This window comes from Squalius cephalus, assembly GCF_949319135.1.
Source record: "Squalius cephalus genome assembly, chromosome: 20".
Lineage (NCBI taxonomy): Eukaryota > Metazoa > Chordata > Actinopteri > Cypriniformes > Leuciscidae > Squalius > Squalius cephalus.
In genome coordinates, this window is record NC_137141.1 from 18,779,206 (window position 1) to 18,792,055 (window position 12,850).

Below are 12,850 nucleotides of genomic sequence, written 5' to 3' on the forward strand. Positions count from 1 at the left end.
AATGAGAGAGAATATTAAGAAATGTTAAATGCTTCATGTCTCTCCACACTGCTGACTCTCTCTCAGAAAAATGTAGCCTATGGGTTCACACTCCCATCCTCTGTTCTGTGATGCAAATGCCAAAGAAATGAGAACATTATTTCAGAATAAGATTAGTAAAGGAGTATATTTCAAAATATGTTTATTGATATAAAAACAAAAATGTGTTTTGAAGCAAAGTCGCATTGACACAAATGCGAAAAAATGAATAGGCTATAACATTATCTTTACTGCTGTCTCAGATCACACCAATATCACAAACGTTGTGTCTACAGATTTATCCATTGATAAACAACATCCAGCTGTGTCATTTCCACAGTTAGCCTACGTCATTTCAGGCTCCAGGATATTGATATGTCACAAGGATATCCTTCTCTAACTATTCTATTTATTTTGCTTCTAACAATTAAAATCTTATGAAGTACAATATTTTTTTATAAGAATAGACACCTCTGCTCTAATTTTTTAATGCAATTAACAAATTACATTATTGGAAACTTATTGTATGGATCTCTGTTTTCAAGTTAATAAATATTTTGGTAGGGCTTTGCCCTACCTGCCTATATACACGACCCCACCTGCATATAATCATTATTTCCATATTTACCATAGTAAAAAGCTATAGTAATAATTAGTATATAAAACATTAGGGATTTTGTTGTTGTTGTTTCTGAATTTTGACCCATGCTGCTTCAAAGATGTTAGAAACATTCTTGATATTACGCTGTTGCCTAACCATGTTGCACCAGCGGTTTGGAAAATGGATGGATGATTCAGCTGCAGGCGCCATCTTCTGGCAAGACACGGGAATTAATTTGGTGCGACCCTCACAGTGCATTATGGGTATTCTCCAGCCGTTGTGTGTACGAAATACGGATGTTTGGATTATTTACTATGACAATTTCATCTAAGGTTGTATAAGTCAGTTGTAGTTGTTGTGTTTCTGCTCATCTCTTCTCTTTTCTTGTCTTGTTGTTCCTCTTATCTTCAGTGATTCTGCTTGTTAACTGCAGGTGTTCGTCACTGCTCAATCATCACTTGTAGAGTAAATCTACTTTATTTCACTTACTGCAACATTGCTTTGGTGTTACTTTTACTCTCTATTAGCCTGGTTAAAACCAGACCATTCTCAGTAGTAACTGAGTTATGGTCTGGCAAAGCTCCATAGACAAATCATTTCCAAAGGGGCGTCACCAACGTACGTCGCTCAAATGCCTCGTCAAGAGCGATCGTCATCGTGTAAAGCTGCGTCCCAATTCGCCTAAGTTACACTACGCCATAAAAGTATGTACTCTTTTTGTGAAGAAAAGGTATTTACTTTTGAATGTGTAGCAAAAAAGTAGGCAAGCTTTGGGACATACTACTTCGTCATCTTTATCGGACGGATCTGTCACGTGCATCCTGTCACTTAAACTGCCCTGTCAAATATCTGTCACAGTTAAAATCCTCTATTAAATCTAATTTAATTTCCTACCGTTTCGGAGGGAAATGTAGTAGCACGTTCATCTGCCAGTGGGTCTTTCATGGAGACTGTCCTCATGTGTTTGCAATTTGAATATAATAATGCATTTAAAAGTTGAACTGACGTCGCTCAAATGCCTCTGGGCACAACTGGATAGACCTAAAACCAATCAGAGCGATCGTCATTGTGTAAAGCCCGCCTCAACGTTTCTGATTGGTGCCGCGATTTCTAGGCCATGGAAATGGGCTTGAATGAGCTCTTTGCCAGACTACTTATCGAGCAAATCTGAATTTGCCATAAATTGTCTGGGTTTTCCCAGGCTAACTCTCTATAGATTGGGACCATATTAAAACTAAACAGTGTTTGTTTAACACTGAGGATTTTACTTTGTACCAGCAACATGCGTTTTTCTTTATTAAATAATTGATTCAAATTAATTTAGAAAATTGACTTGGTCTGTAACTATGAACACAAACTAGGAAACGTTTTATGTAACACATAAGCAAGTTTTGTTGTGGTCTTGCTGGGATCATACCAGTACTCAAAAGACAACATATGCTGGTTCATCAGCACACCAGCATCCCAAGCTGGTCCCAGCATGCAAAACATACCTTATTCTGGTGATCAGCAATTCTGCAGGGAAGCTCAACCTTTCATTTGAGAAGCACCCTACATGCAATCTCGGTATTGCGGTGCATTGTGGGATTGAATGAGTATCTGTTCATAAGTATCTGAATCAGAGTTATTCTATAATGTCCACTATGTTTTCAGACACCACTACAAATGGCTGTTCTCCCAAATAGTGCTCTTTCTAAGGGTACAGGGGGCGATTTCGATTTTTTGTTTTTCAATCCGTAGTTTATGTTTTCTTTTTTTTCACCTTATTTGGGATTGTTCATTCAAAAACGCACACTAATATAATTGTGATATTATTGGATAAAGGAACAGAATAGAGGTGGAGATCTACAATAAACAAATGGGAAAAATCTTTTTCAAATCTAGTTTAAAACACATTAATGTGGTTTTATACCATTTTAAAAAAGGCATAGCAATGAAGTAAGAATAACAGTTTTCAAATAGGCCTATTGATTAACAATGGAGTATAGTAAAAAAAAATAAATAAAAAAAAACCTTGGGAGAGAGAGAAAGAAATAATTTAAAAGGCTTATGCTAAACTAAATGTATCTCCCTGATATATATATATATATATATATATATATATATATATATATATATATATATATATATATATATATATTACTTTATGTCTTCAAAAAAATTATTTTAATACAGAAATCATTTTTTTATTGTCTTTTGTACCTTGCATTATCTTGTTTAATTTCAGAGAGGCACAATGAATGCAGACAACAGTGACAAGAACAGCTGTTTAGAAATGCTTTATTGAATTGCAAAAATACAACTTGTCTTTAGATTAATTTGCTGATTGGTTAATAAAGATTGCTTGGTAATGTTTTAGGTGATGATCGAGAAGATGATCAGTTCATTCCTTTGACTTCTCAGACTCCTTCACACCAAGCTTTGAATGACAGTGACCGGACAGTCATTGGTAAAAGGCTCCATGTTAATACATCAAAAACTGGCAGGTAAATTAATTCGAAAACATACCTGCTACTGGCCTCTGACCTTTGAGTTTGATTGGCCCCAGCGTCACAGTATTGGTGTGGTAGGTGCTGTCAAGGGATCTCTTGCGACGGAAGCGGCAACCTTGGCGGCAGCGAGAGTTGTAATCGTTACCAGGGCAGATGATCACTTTACACTGCAGGTACACGTAGGCATGAGTCCGGAGGAACTTGAAAGCTTGGAAACTGAACTGAGCATAATAGTGCTGACCGCTGGTGTAGGAATAATATGTGTTGTCTCTGGGACAGCTACAAAAGATAAAATAAGAGAAATTACTTGGATTTGAAAGATAACTAAATTTGGACTATAGTCAAACTCAATCACATTGAGTTAGTTTCACTATTAATGCAAATGAGTACAAGAACTACAGTACGTAGCAACATAATTCTTACTAATACTGTCTCACCCGTCACGCAGCAGGTCGTAGGAACGATTTTTGAAGTCATTGGGATTTGGAGATGCTACACAGGTGTCCAGGAAGAGATCCAGGCTGTTGTCAGGCCTGTTTAGCTTGACTTGAACATACAGAGGCTGGTTCAGGTTCACTTCAAATGGAGAGTCATAAATTTGTTGGTAGAAACTGCTGGAGGTGTAGAAGGCTATGCTGGCATTGAAGCGTCCCGTTCCTGTGATGTTGGCAGTGATGTTCTCCCTGGCCTTGTAGAATATCTGGACCATAGTGTCCGGCTCCATTCGGCAGCCCACATGTAGTAGGAACTGTGACTGACGAGTGATCTCACCCGACTGAGACTGAGATGCCCGCACATTGTTGGTGTAGGACACATAACCGTTCATCATCTAGGAGAGAGAGACAGAGGGCAGGTGATGTTGTGTGGTAAACATGCTCCTCAATGATGCTTACTAACCCAACACAGCAAATTCAAGCATTAAAAGCTGGATCTGACACACATATCATACCTCTTTGGCGGTTCCACATGTGTCGAGAGGGAAGCTGAACACAACCTCAGTACTGGTAATACTGGGTCTGCAAAGATTATCATCCACATAAAGGTCATTTCCACTTAACCCAAGTGAGCTCAAGTAAATCCTTTGAATGACAATGACCATGTTGTCTGAGGAACAATTCACATGACCTGCAATACAAATAATTTCATCCCCTCAATGTAATGTTTGTGCAAGAATATATTTTAAATCCGGGAAAGACAAAAGTGTTGAATGTTTTATAATAGTTATAGCTGTTTAGCATCTAAAAGTTGTTATATTTTAGTTATTTAACATGGTATTACCTTCATCTGCAGTCAGAGAGCTTGTGAAATGGGCCTTGAAACCATGGCTGACACCAGAGTAGTCACTCCTGAAGACAACAGTCAGGTATCGTGAAGAAGAGTGAAACAGCTGGTTGGTGGTATCATTGAAGCAGACCTTTCCCAGCTGTGGATGACCAGTGGAAGAACCGTCATGTATAGAGATGTAGTCACAGTTACAGCAGCGCTCCAATCTGGAAGAATCAGAAAAAGATCTTTAAAGACATTTAACCTCATTTGAATTAAACAAGCCATATAAATGGTCCCACCCGCAGGTCATTAGTGGTACTGCACAAACTCTAACAAACCCCAAATAATAACACTGGTCATAACAGTAAACAATAATTTATTAATTATATATTAAATTATATGCTAAAAGAAAATTTGATTATTATATATGTAAAATATGGTATAAATATGATGTTTTCATCAATCAAATGTAATGTTTGCTTGTAGATGCAAACATAAATACCACTAGTAGTTCCACCAAACTTAAGATCCACCTCTAGTTCCACCAAAATTCAATCAATCACAGCTGATCTCTCACTTACTGCACATCAGCAAATGACAAGAAGATCCTCTGTCCTTGCTGAGCAGAGATATACCACACACAGTAGGCATTGTCATGGTAATAGTTTGGGTAGTTTGGACTGGAAAACACCCCAGATTCATACAGGTGTCCTCCACACTGAGGTTGAGAAACTGGAGATCATAATGCCCCAAAATACATGGCATAGCAAAAGAGAAGAAAAACACCACAATTGGTAAATTTTGCACAATAGATGCTGTGGAGAGAGTTGTTGATCAACTTTGAAAGGTTTTGTGTAGCCAATTCTCACAAAAAGATGCCATGCACATATATTTTGAAAACCATATTTGTTAATTGTCCAGGTGATATTTTACGAAATTTAACAAATCTGTTCTACAATAAATATGTAATAGCTCAGTGACACTATCCATTTCAATTATCTATGGCACTTCACAGGTGACAATTAAAGATACTCTGCATGTGACACATTTCACACACACTTTTCACCCATAATCTTTACCTATTCAATGCTATGTTCTACTCATACATATATTAAGGTCACATTATAAACATTTACCTGCACAGTAAACCAAATAACAGCTACTTGGCCCAACAAACTAGCATTCACGAGTTCGCACACAATCAGATTAGTGAAGACATCGGTGAGGGTCAATGACACGGTCCTGTTCCCTGTGCTATGAATGGTCCACATGCATTATTAATGTAGTTATTAGGGAATTGGGGGCTGAAAAATTCACCCATCCAATCTGTCAGATAGCCACCACATGATTCTTCCCATAGAGATGGAAAACTGTCACAACTGTAATTATGAAATATGAAATTTGACATAGCAAAAAAGGAGATGTTGAAATTCATAATATCATAGTATAGTTCAAGTTCTTGTCAGTATTTTGCTTGTGTATGTTTTGGCCTCTAGAGGTCCTCATTGTGCTCTTGTGCCCAGCTTACTCAACTTTTAATTAGTGTTAGTATTTTCACATGTGTCAGCTGTGTTTCACATGTGTTCACATTCAGCTGTGTGCATTTAAGTGATTCTGTCTCCTAATTTCTTTGCTTGGAGTTTAGTTGTTCTGAAGCCAGTTGCCTGAGTAAGTGTTCTTAGCCAGGACATTTATGGACTTATGTCTTGCTAAGAGTCTCCAGATCCCCACTGACTCACTCGCTACCCCTTTGACAGTTACTGCACTGGATGGAAGACCTCTGGGTCCTGGGAAGGTAACCCTTCTTACCTCTGTCCTTCACCTCTCTATTCACCAACACCAGGAGGAGTTGTGTTTCCACATGATACAGTCTCCAGAGTTCTCTGTTATCCATGGTCACCCATGGCTTCTTCACCATAACCCTCATCTTGACTTGTCCACTGGCACTATCCTCAATTAGGGTGCCACTTATCATGTCACCTATTTGATCCAGAGTTCCCCTGACCCTAGCCTGACTTCGTCATACTCATATTCTAGTCAGAATGTGAGTCTGATACTGCTCCATAGAGATTTGATTATAGGGCGTGTCTCAACCGAACCAGGAAAAAAAAAAACTCTGCACTCAATTGGATAGACCTACAACCAATCAGAGCAACGGAGTAAATGACGCATGTTCTTCATTCATATTTTCAACCAACAAAATGTCGCGTCTCTCAGTTCCTCTTTTAAAATGAATGCGCTGTGGATATCTTCTATAACAGATGCGATGGCGGAATCTACACATGATGTTTCATAAACAAAGTTCGGGAGGAGCACATACAAATAATCAATCCAATATCAACTTGTCATCAAACAATACCATGTCTAACGTTTCCCTATATCAGCATGAGGAAGCATATTCACTCTGTCAACTTACCTAACACTCCTTGACAGTTTTTCAGCATCCCTCCACCACCCCGAAGTATGGGGGGGAGTATGGCTACCGAGCCCACAGCCCTCTCCTCGGACAGCACGTCATATACGCATATCTGACTTATTTGTGTGAACTCGTGAAATCTCATATACGCATTTATTCTATCTGACTTATTTGTAAGTGTGAAATCTCAATTCTCCAGCTGCAGTCGTCTTTGTTGTAAACTAATTAAAATCAAGCGCTTTTTGGTGACGTGGGTGATTACGTAACCGCAGATCATCTGTCCATCATCGATTAAAGCCCGCCCTGGCAATTTGATTGGCTCGGCCTTTTGGGAGCCGGGCATAATTACTCCTCAACGGATCGAGTCCAGACCGAACTTCCCGACCAAAAAATGTTGTGGGCGGGGTTCGGGTTGGCACCCAGGCTACCCTGACCCTATTCCCGAGTCTCAAGAACCCCTACACCTATCTCAAGTACCCACTCAGTACCTCCTCTGATAAATGATATCCTTAGAGACATGCTCATGTCAAACCTGAGAGGTGTGAATTCCATGTGACCCAAGTACAATTCCTGGGATTCATCATTAAGCCTGGCCATATTCAAATGGATCCCGGAAAGTTAAAGCAGTCATGGATTGGCCCGTCTGTGAAGGAGGTGCAGTGATTTCTTGGTTTTGACAACTTTTATTGAAAATTAATTCTAAACTTCAGCTCTGTGGTGGCTCCCCTATCAGCTCTCAATAAACAATGCTGGGTTTTGCCTGAAGTAGAGTCGGCCTTCAGTGAATTCAAACTCCACTTTACTTTACAGCACCCATTCTTACTCTCCTAGACCCAGACAAACTCTTCGTTGTGGAGGTGGATGCTTCGGATGTGGGTGTTTGAAGCAGTGCTTTCCCAGAAGGGGGAGGATAACAGACTTCATCCATGTGTATTCCTTTCATACTGCCTTACACCAACAGAGAGGAATTACCATGTGGGAGTTACTGGCTGTTAAACTGGTGCTGGAAGAATGGAGTCATTGGCGTGAGGGGGCCAAACACCCATTTCAAGTACTCACTGACCACATTAATCTAGAGTACATTCAGCAGGTCAATCGACTCCACCCTCATCAGGCACGCCGATCTCTATTCTTCAACCAGTTTGTTTATTTTGGCTCCAAAAATATTAAACCTAATCCACTGTTTTGAGTATACGCAAGCAGTAACCAAGAAGATCCTATCTTACCCATTATCCCGAGCTGGCCGCTGTATGATGGGAACTTGAAAATACAGTAAGACAAGCCCAGGCCCGGGAACCAGACAAGCCAGCCAACCTGCTTGTGTGTCCCTAAAGCTGTTCCAGGCACTACTCGCACCCTTGAAATCCTCCAGGGACGGTTTTGGTGGCTGATCATCAAGGAGGATACCAAAATCTTTGTAAGTGTCTGTCCCACATGCAATCAGGGGAAGGTCTCTCATCGCTCATCTCAGGGGTTGCTCCATCCTCTCTCTATACCTAAAAGACCCTGGTCACACCTCTCCATGGATTTCGTGTCTTATTCAGCTGTGTGTATTTAAGTGACTCTGTCTCCTAGTTTCTTTGCTTGGTGTTTAGTTGTTCTGAAGTCAGTTGCCTGAGTAAGTGTTCTCTTACATTTGATACATTTTATTATATCTTGCCTTTGGATTATACCTTTCTCTGTTTATTTTTTGTGGACTTTCTCTGGATTTTATTTACTTTAAGATCTTTGAAATTTTGGAATATTTTTTGTGGAATGCCCTTTTTGGACTGGTTTTGTTATTTGAGAATTACATTTAGCTGTTTTGTTGTTGTTGTTGTTTTGTTCCAGCTATGGATTTTTTATTGCTTGAACTATTACAAAAATTTACAATTTATGCATCTCAACTTCTTCTAAGTGTATCTTACTAATGGGTTCACCATTCTCCAGTGGCTCAGGGATTGAGAGTCTGACTCTCATGGTGGAGACCCGAGTTAAAGTCCCGGCTATGATAGTTCTATTCTTTTAATCACATACCTACAAAGACCCAGTTTGCATGAAATCCTCTTCTTGTTACACTTGCATCACTGTAGAATAGCACAGTCAGATCATTGTTGCTTGATTTGAAAGATTGGTTCCTGTACTCTCGTATTTCGTCCAGTAAAGGGTGGAGGGTAGAAGGACCATCATATACTCTGATGTAATCACAGCACTTCTCTAAACTAGCAGGCGGAAAAGAGAGAAACACATGCAAATGTAATTATGGTTTGTCCACCATATTAGTATTGTGTAGCAATGTTTTCTTTGACAAAGGAAATCTGAAAGTTGCACATTTTTAGTATTCTCAGTTTCAATATCAGAGAATTTAAATGTCCTACTCAACATCGGTGAAGGTCAGTGACACAGTCCTGTTCCCTGTGCTATGAATGGTCCACGTGCATTGTGAATAATCAGGGTAGTTATTGGGGTACCGGGGGCTAACAAATTCACCCATCGAATCTGTCAGATTGCCACCACATGATTCTTCAGATGTAAAACAAGATAAAAAGATATCCACAACTGTTATTATAAGAGAATGACTCGGAATATAGCAAACTAGGAAAGATTGAAATTCAGGTTTCTCTTTATTTTGATGGTCCCTTTAACATATTCTGTTGACTATAAGAAATGTTGCACCTACAGTACATGTCTATACTCTCATTAGAGTGTCAGTAGAGTATTAGTAGACTGGTAGGGTTAGGGTTAAAATAAGTTTACATGTAGTGGCAAAGTTACTTATAGTCAGTAGAATGTCTGTTGGAGGATTATCACAATAAAGAGTTGGCAGATATTAAGCAGACAGTCTACTAATACTCTAATGAGAGTTAGTTGACATGTAGTTGCAAAGTTACTTATAGTCAACAGAATGTTCAAAAGGGACCATCAAAATAAAGTGTTACTGAAATTCATAATATCATTGATCAAGTTCTGTTGATCTCTTTGAATCACATACCTACAAAGACCCAGTTTGCATGAAATCCTCTCCTTGTTATACTGTGATCACTGTAGAAAAGCACAGTCAGATCATTGTAGCTGGATTTGAAAGACTGGTTCCTGTACTCTCGTATTTCTCCCAGTAAGGCGTGGAGGGTAGAAGGACCATCATACACTTTGATGTAATCACAGCACTTCTCTAAACTAGCAAGCAGAGAGCGGAAACACATGCAAATGTATTACTTTCTCCACCATATTTATATAGTGTAGCAATGTTTTCTTGAAAAAAAGGGAAATCTTAAAAGTTACACATTTTTAGTATTCTCAGTTCCAAAATTAAGAAAATCAAATAGTGTCCTACTCAACGTCGGTGAAGGTCAATGACACAGTCCTGTTCCCTGTGCTATGAATGGTCCACGTGCATCGTGCATTATTAACGTAGTTATTAGGGTATCGGGGGCTGAAAAATTCACCCATCGAATCTGTCAGATTGCCACCACATGATTCTTCACCTAGAGATGGAAAACAGGATAAAAAGATAGTCACAACTGTATGAGAGAATGACTAGAAATTTCACATCGCAAACTAGGAGAGGCTGAAATTCATGGTACAGTATATCATAGATCAAGTTCTGGGCTGCGTTCTCCGAAACTACCTTAACGCTACGTCGTTCTTAAGTTGTACCTTAAGAAGTACCTTATCGTTAATACGTGGTTTCCGAAACCTTCTTAGTTAAGTATACCTTCTGTAAGTCATACGTTCGTAAGGTTGGTCTGGAGCGCTCTTAGCTATACCTTATCGCTGCTGACGGTTCATACCGCTAGTGGCCACCACTACGCAAAAAGCTTTTTTACATCGTAGTTTAATTACACATAGACAATTTTATATGAACATTTAATATAAAATCTGATTTAGTATTAAAATTACATTTTTACTTTACTTTAAAATTTTACACATAAAATACTTAAGTTGTTATAGCCTACACCCAGTGTATGGAAGTGTTTTCATTAATAAAGTTTCCATACACTAATGGTTGTTAGCTTTTTTAATTACTATCCTAAGGCACATCAGCTGGTGAACCATTTGACAGAAAAGGCTTAGGAGTCTATATAAAGAAAGATGAGTTTACACAAACTATATGGCAGCAAGACAGCGAGTACTTGTTTTAAATCAAAGACGGCGCCGTCCGCGGAGCCAGTTAGTGTATGTCAACTACATGGCTGGTGGATAATCAGCATACGTTGTGGAGAACATTAACACACTTATGGCCGTAAGGGTTTGGGATTGCACACTTGCTAAATTATAAACACATACTCATATTTATTTCTGCATGTACATATTTCACTGAGCCCCGATAAATGCAGTTTGTACTATTTCTAAAACGCTTCTTTATAAAGAACATTGTTTTCTCAATACTTTACCTATACCGCTGTGAAGGAAAGAGCGCACAATCGATCATCGAGGCATCGATATCAACCTATTCAGCGCCTCCACCATGGACAGCGCCTGCTAAGGTCGAACTTAAGAAGGTTTACCTTAAGCAACATCCTAAGGTATAGTTCGGAGAACACACGTAGGAAAGGTATACCTGTAGTTAAGGTGTACCTTTTGAGTCTTCGTAGCGCGCTAAGAGACAACGTTATCGGAGAACGCAGCCCTGTTCATTTCTTTTAATCACTTACCCAAAAAGACCCAGTTTGCATGAAATCCTCTTCTTGTTACACTTGCATCACTGTAGAATAGCACAGTCAGATCATTGTTGCTTGATTTGAAAGATTGGTTCCTGTACTCTCGTATTTCGTCCAGTAAAGGGTGGAGGGTAGAAGGACCATCATATACTCTGATGTAATCACAGCACTTCTCTAAACTAGCAGGCGGAAAAGAGAGAAACACATGCAAATGTAATTATGGTTTGTCCACCATATTAGTATTGTGTAGCAATGTTTTCTTTGACAAAGGAAATCTGAAAGTTGCACATTTTTAGTATTCTCAGTTTCAATATCAGAGAATTTAAATGTCCTACTCAACATCGGTGAAGGTCAGTGACACAGTCCTGTTCCCTGTGCTATGAATGGTCCACGTGCATTGTGAATAATCAGGGTAGTTATTAGGGTACCGGGGGCTAACAAATTCACCCATCGAATCTGTCAGATTGCCACCACATGATTCTTCAGATGTAAAACAAGATATCCACGACTGTTATTATAAGAGAATGACTCGGAATATAGCAAACTAGGAAAGATTGAAATTCAGGTTTCTCTTTATTTTGATGGTCCCTTTAACATATTCTGTTGACTATAAGAAATGTTGCACCTACAGTACATGTCTATACTCTCATTAGGGTGTCAGTAGAGTATTAGTAGACTGGTAGGGTTAGGGTTAAAATAAGTTTACATGTAGTGGCAAAGTTACTTATAGTCAGTAGAATGTCTGTTGGAGGATTATCACAATAAAGAGTTGGCAGATATTAAGCAGACAGTCTACTAATACTCTAATGAGAGTTAGTTGACATGTAGTTGCAAATTTACTTATAGTCAACAGAATGTTCAAAAGGGACCATCAAAATAAAGTGTTACTGAAATTCATAATATCATTGATCAAGTTCTGTTGATCTCTTTGAATCACATACCTACAAAGACCCAGTTTGCATGAAATCCTCTCCTTGTTATACTGTGATCACTGTAGAAAAGCACAGTCAGATCATTGTAGCTGGATTTGAAAGACTGGTTCCTGTACTCTCGTATTTCTCCCAGTAAGGCGTGGAGGGTAGAAGGACCATCATACACTTTGATGTAATCACAGCACTTCTCTAAACTAGCAAGCAGAGAGCGGAAACACATGCAAATGTATTACTTTCTCCACCATATTTATATAGTGTAGCAATGTTTTCTTGAAAAAAAGGGAAATCTGAAAGTTACACATTTTTAGTATTCTCAGTTCCAAAATTAAGAAAATCAAATAGTGTCCTACTCAACGTCGGTGAAGGTCAATGACACAGTCCTGTTCCCTGTGCTATGAATGGTCCACGTGCATCGTGCATTATTAACGTAGTTATTAGGGTATCGGGGGCTGAAAAATTCACCCATCGAATCTGTCAGATAGCCA

At 38.9% G+C, this 12,850-nt stretch overlaps 1 protein-coding gene and 1 long non-coding RNA gene across 2 annotated transcripts; both read right to left on the reverse strand.

Annotated features, from left to right (window-relative positions):
• Window positions 1–2,944: 2,944 nt before the first annotated feature.
• On the reverse strand, window positions 2,945–3,651 carry LOC307148179. The gene is made up of 3 exons (XR_013819421.1): window positions 3,549–3,651; window positions 3,128–3,390; window positions 2,945–3,038 (listed from the first exon to the last, which is right to left on the reverse strand). It is a non-coding gene; the product is annotated as an uncharacterized lncRNA (long non-coding RNA).
• LOC307148519 (scavenger receptor cysteine-rich domain-containing protein DMBT1-like) lies at window positions 3,649–11,577 on the reverse strand (the record flags this gene model as incomplete). Its single annotated transcript, XM_079854129.1, has 10 exons — window positions 3,649–3,657; window positions 3,689–3,940; window positions 4,061–4,236; window positions 4,390–4,601; window positions 4,959–5,109; window positions 8,810–8,994; window positions 9,151–9,295; window positions 9,765–9,949; window positions 10,107–10,257; window positions 11,535–11,577. 10 exons carry the CDS (start codon window positions 11,575–11,577, stop codon window positions 3,649–3,651), a joined length of 1,509 nt encoding a protein of 502 aa, XP_079710255.1.
• Window positions 11,578–12,850: the final 1,273 nt, after the last annotated feature.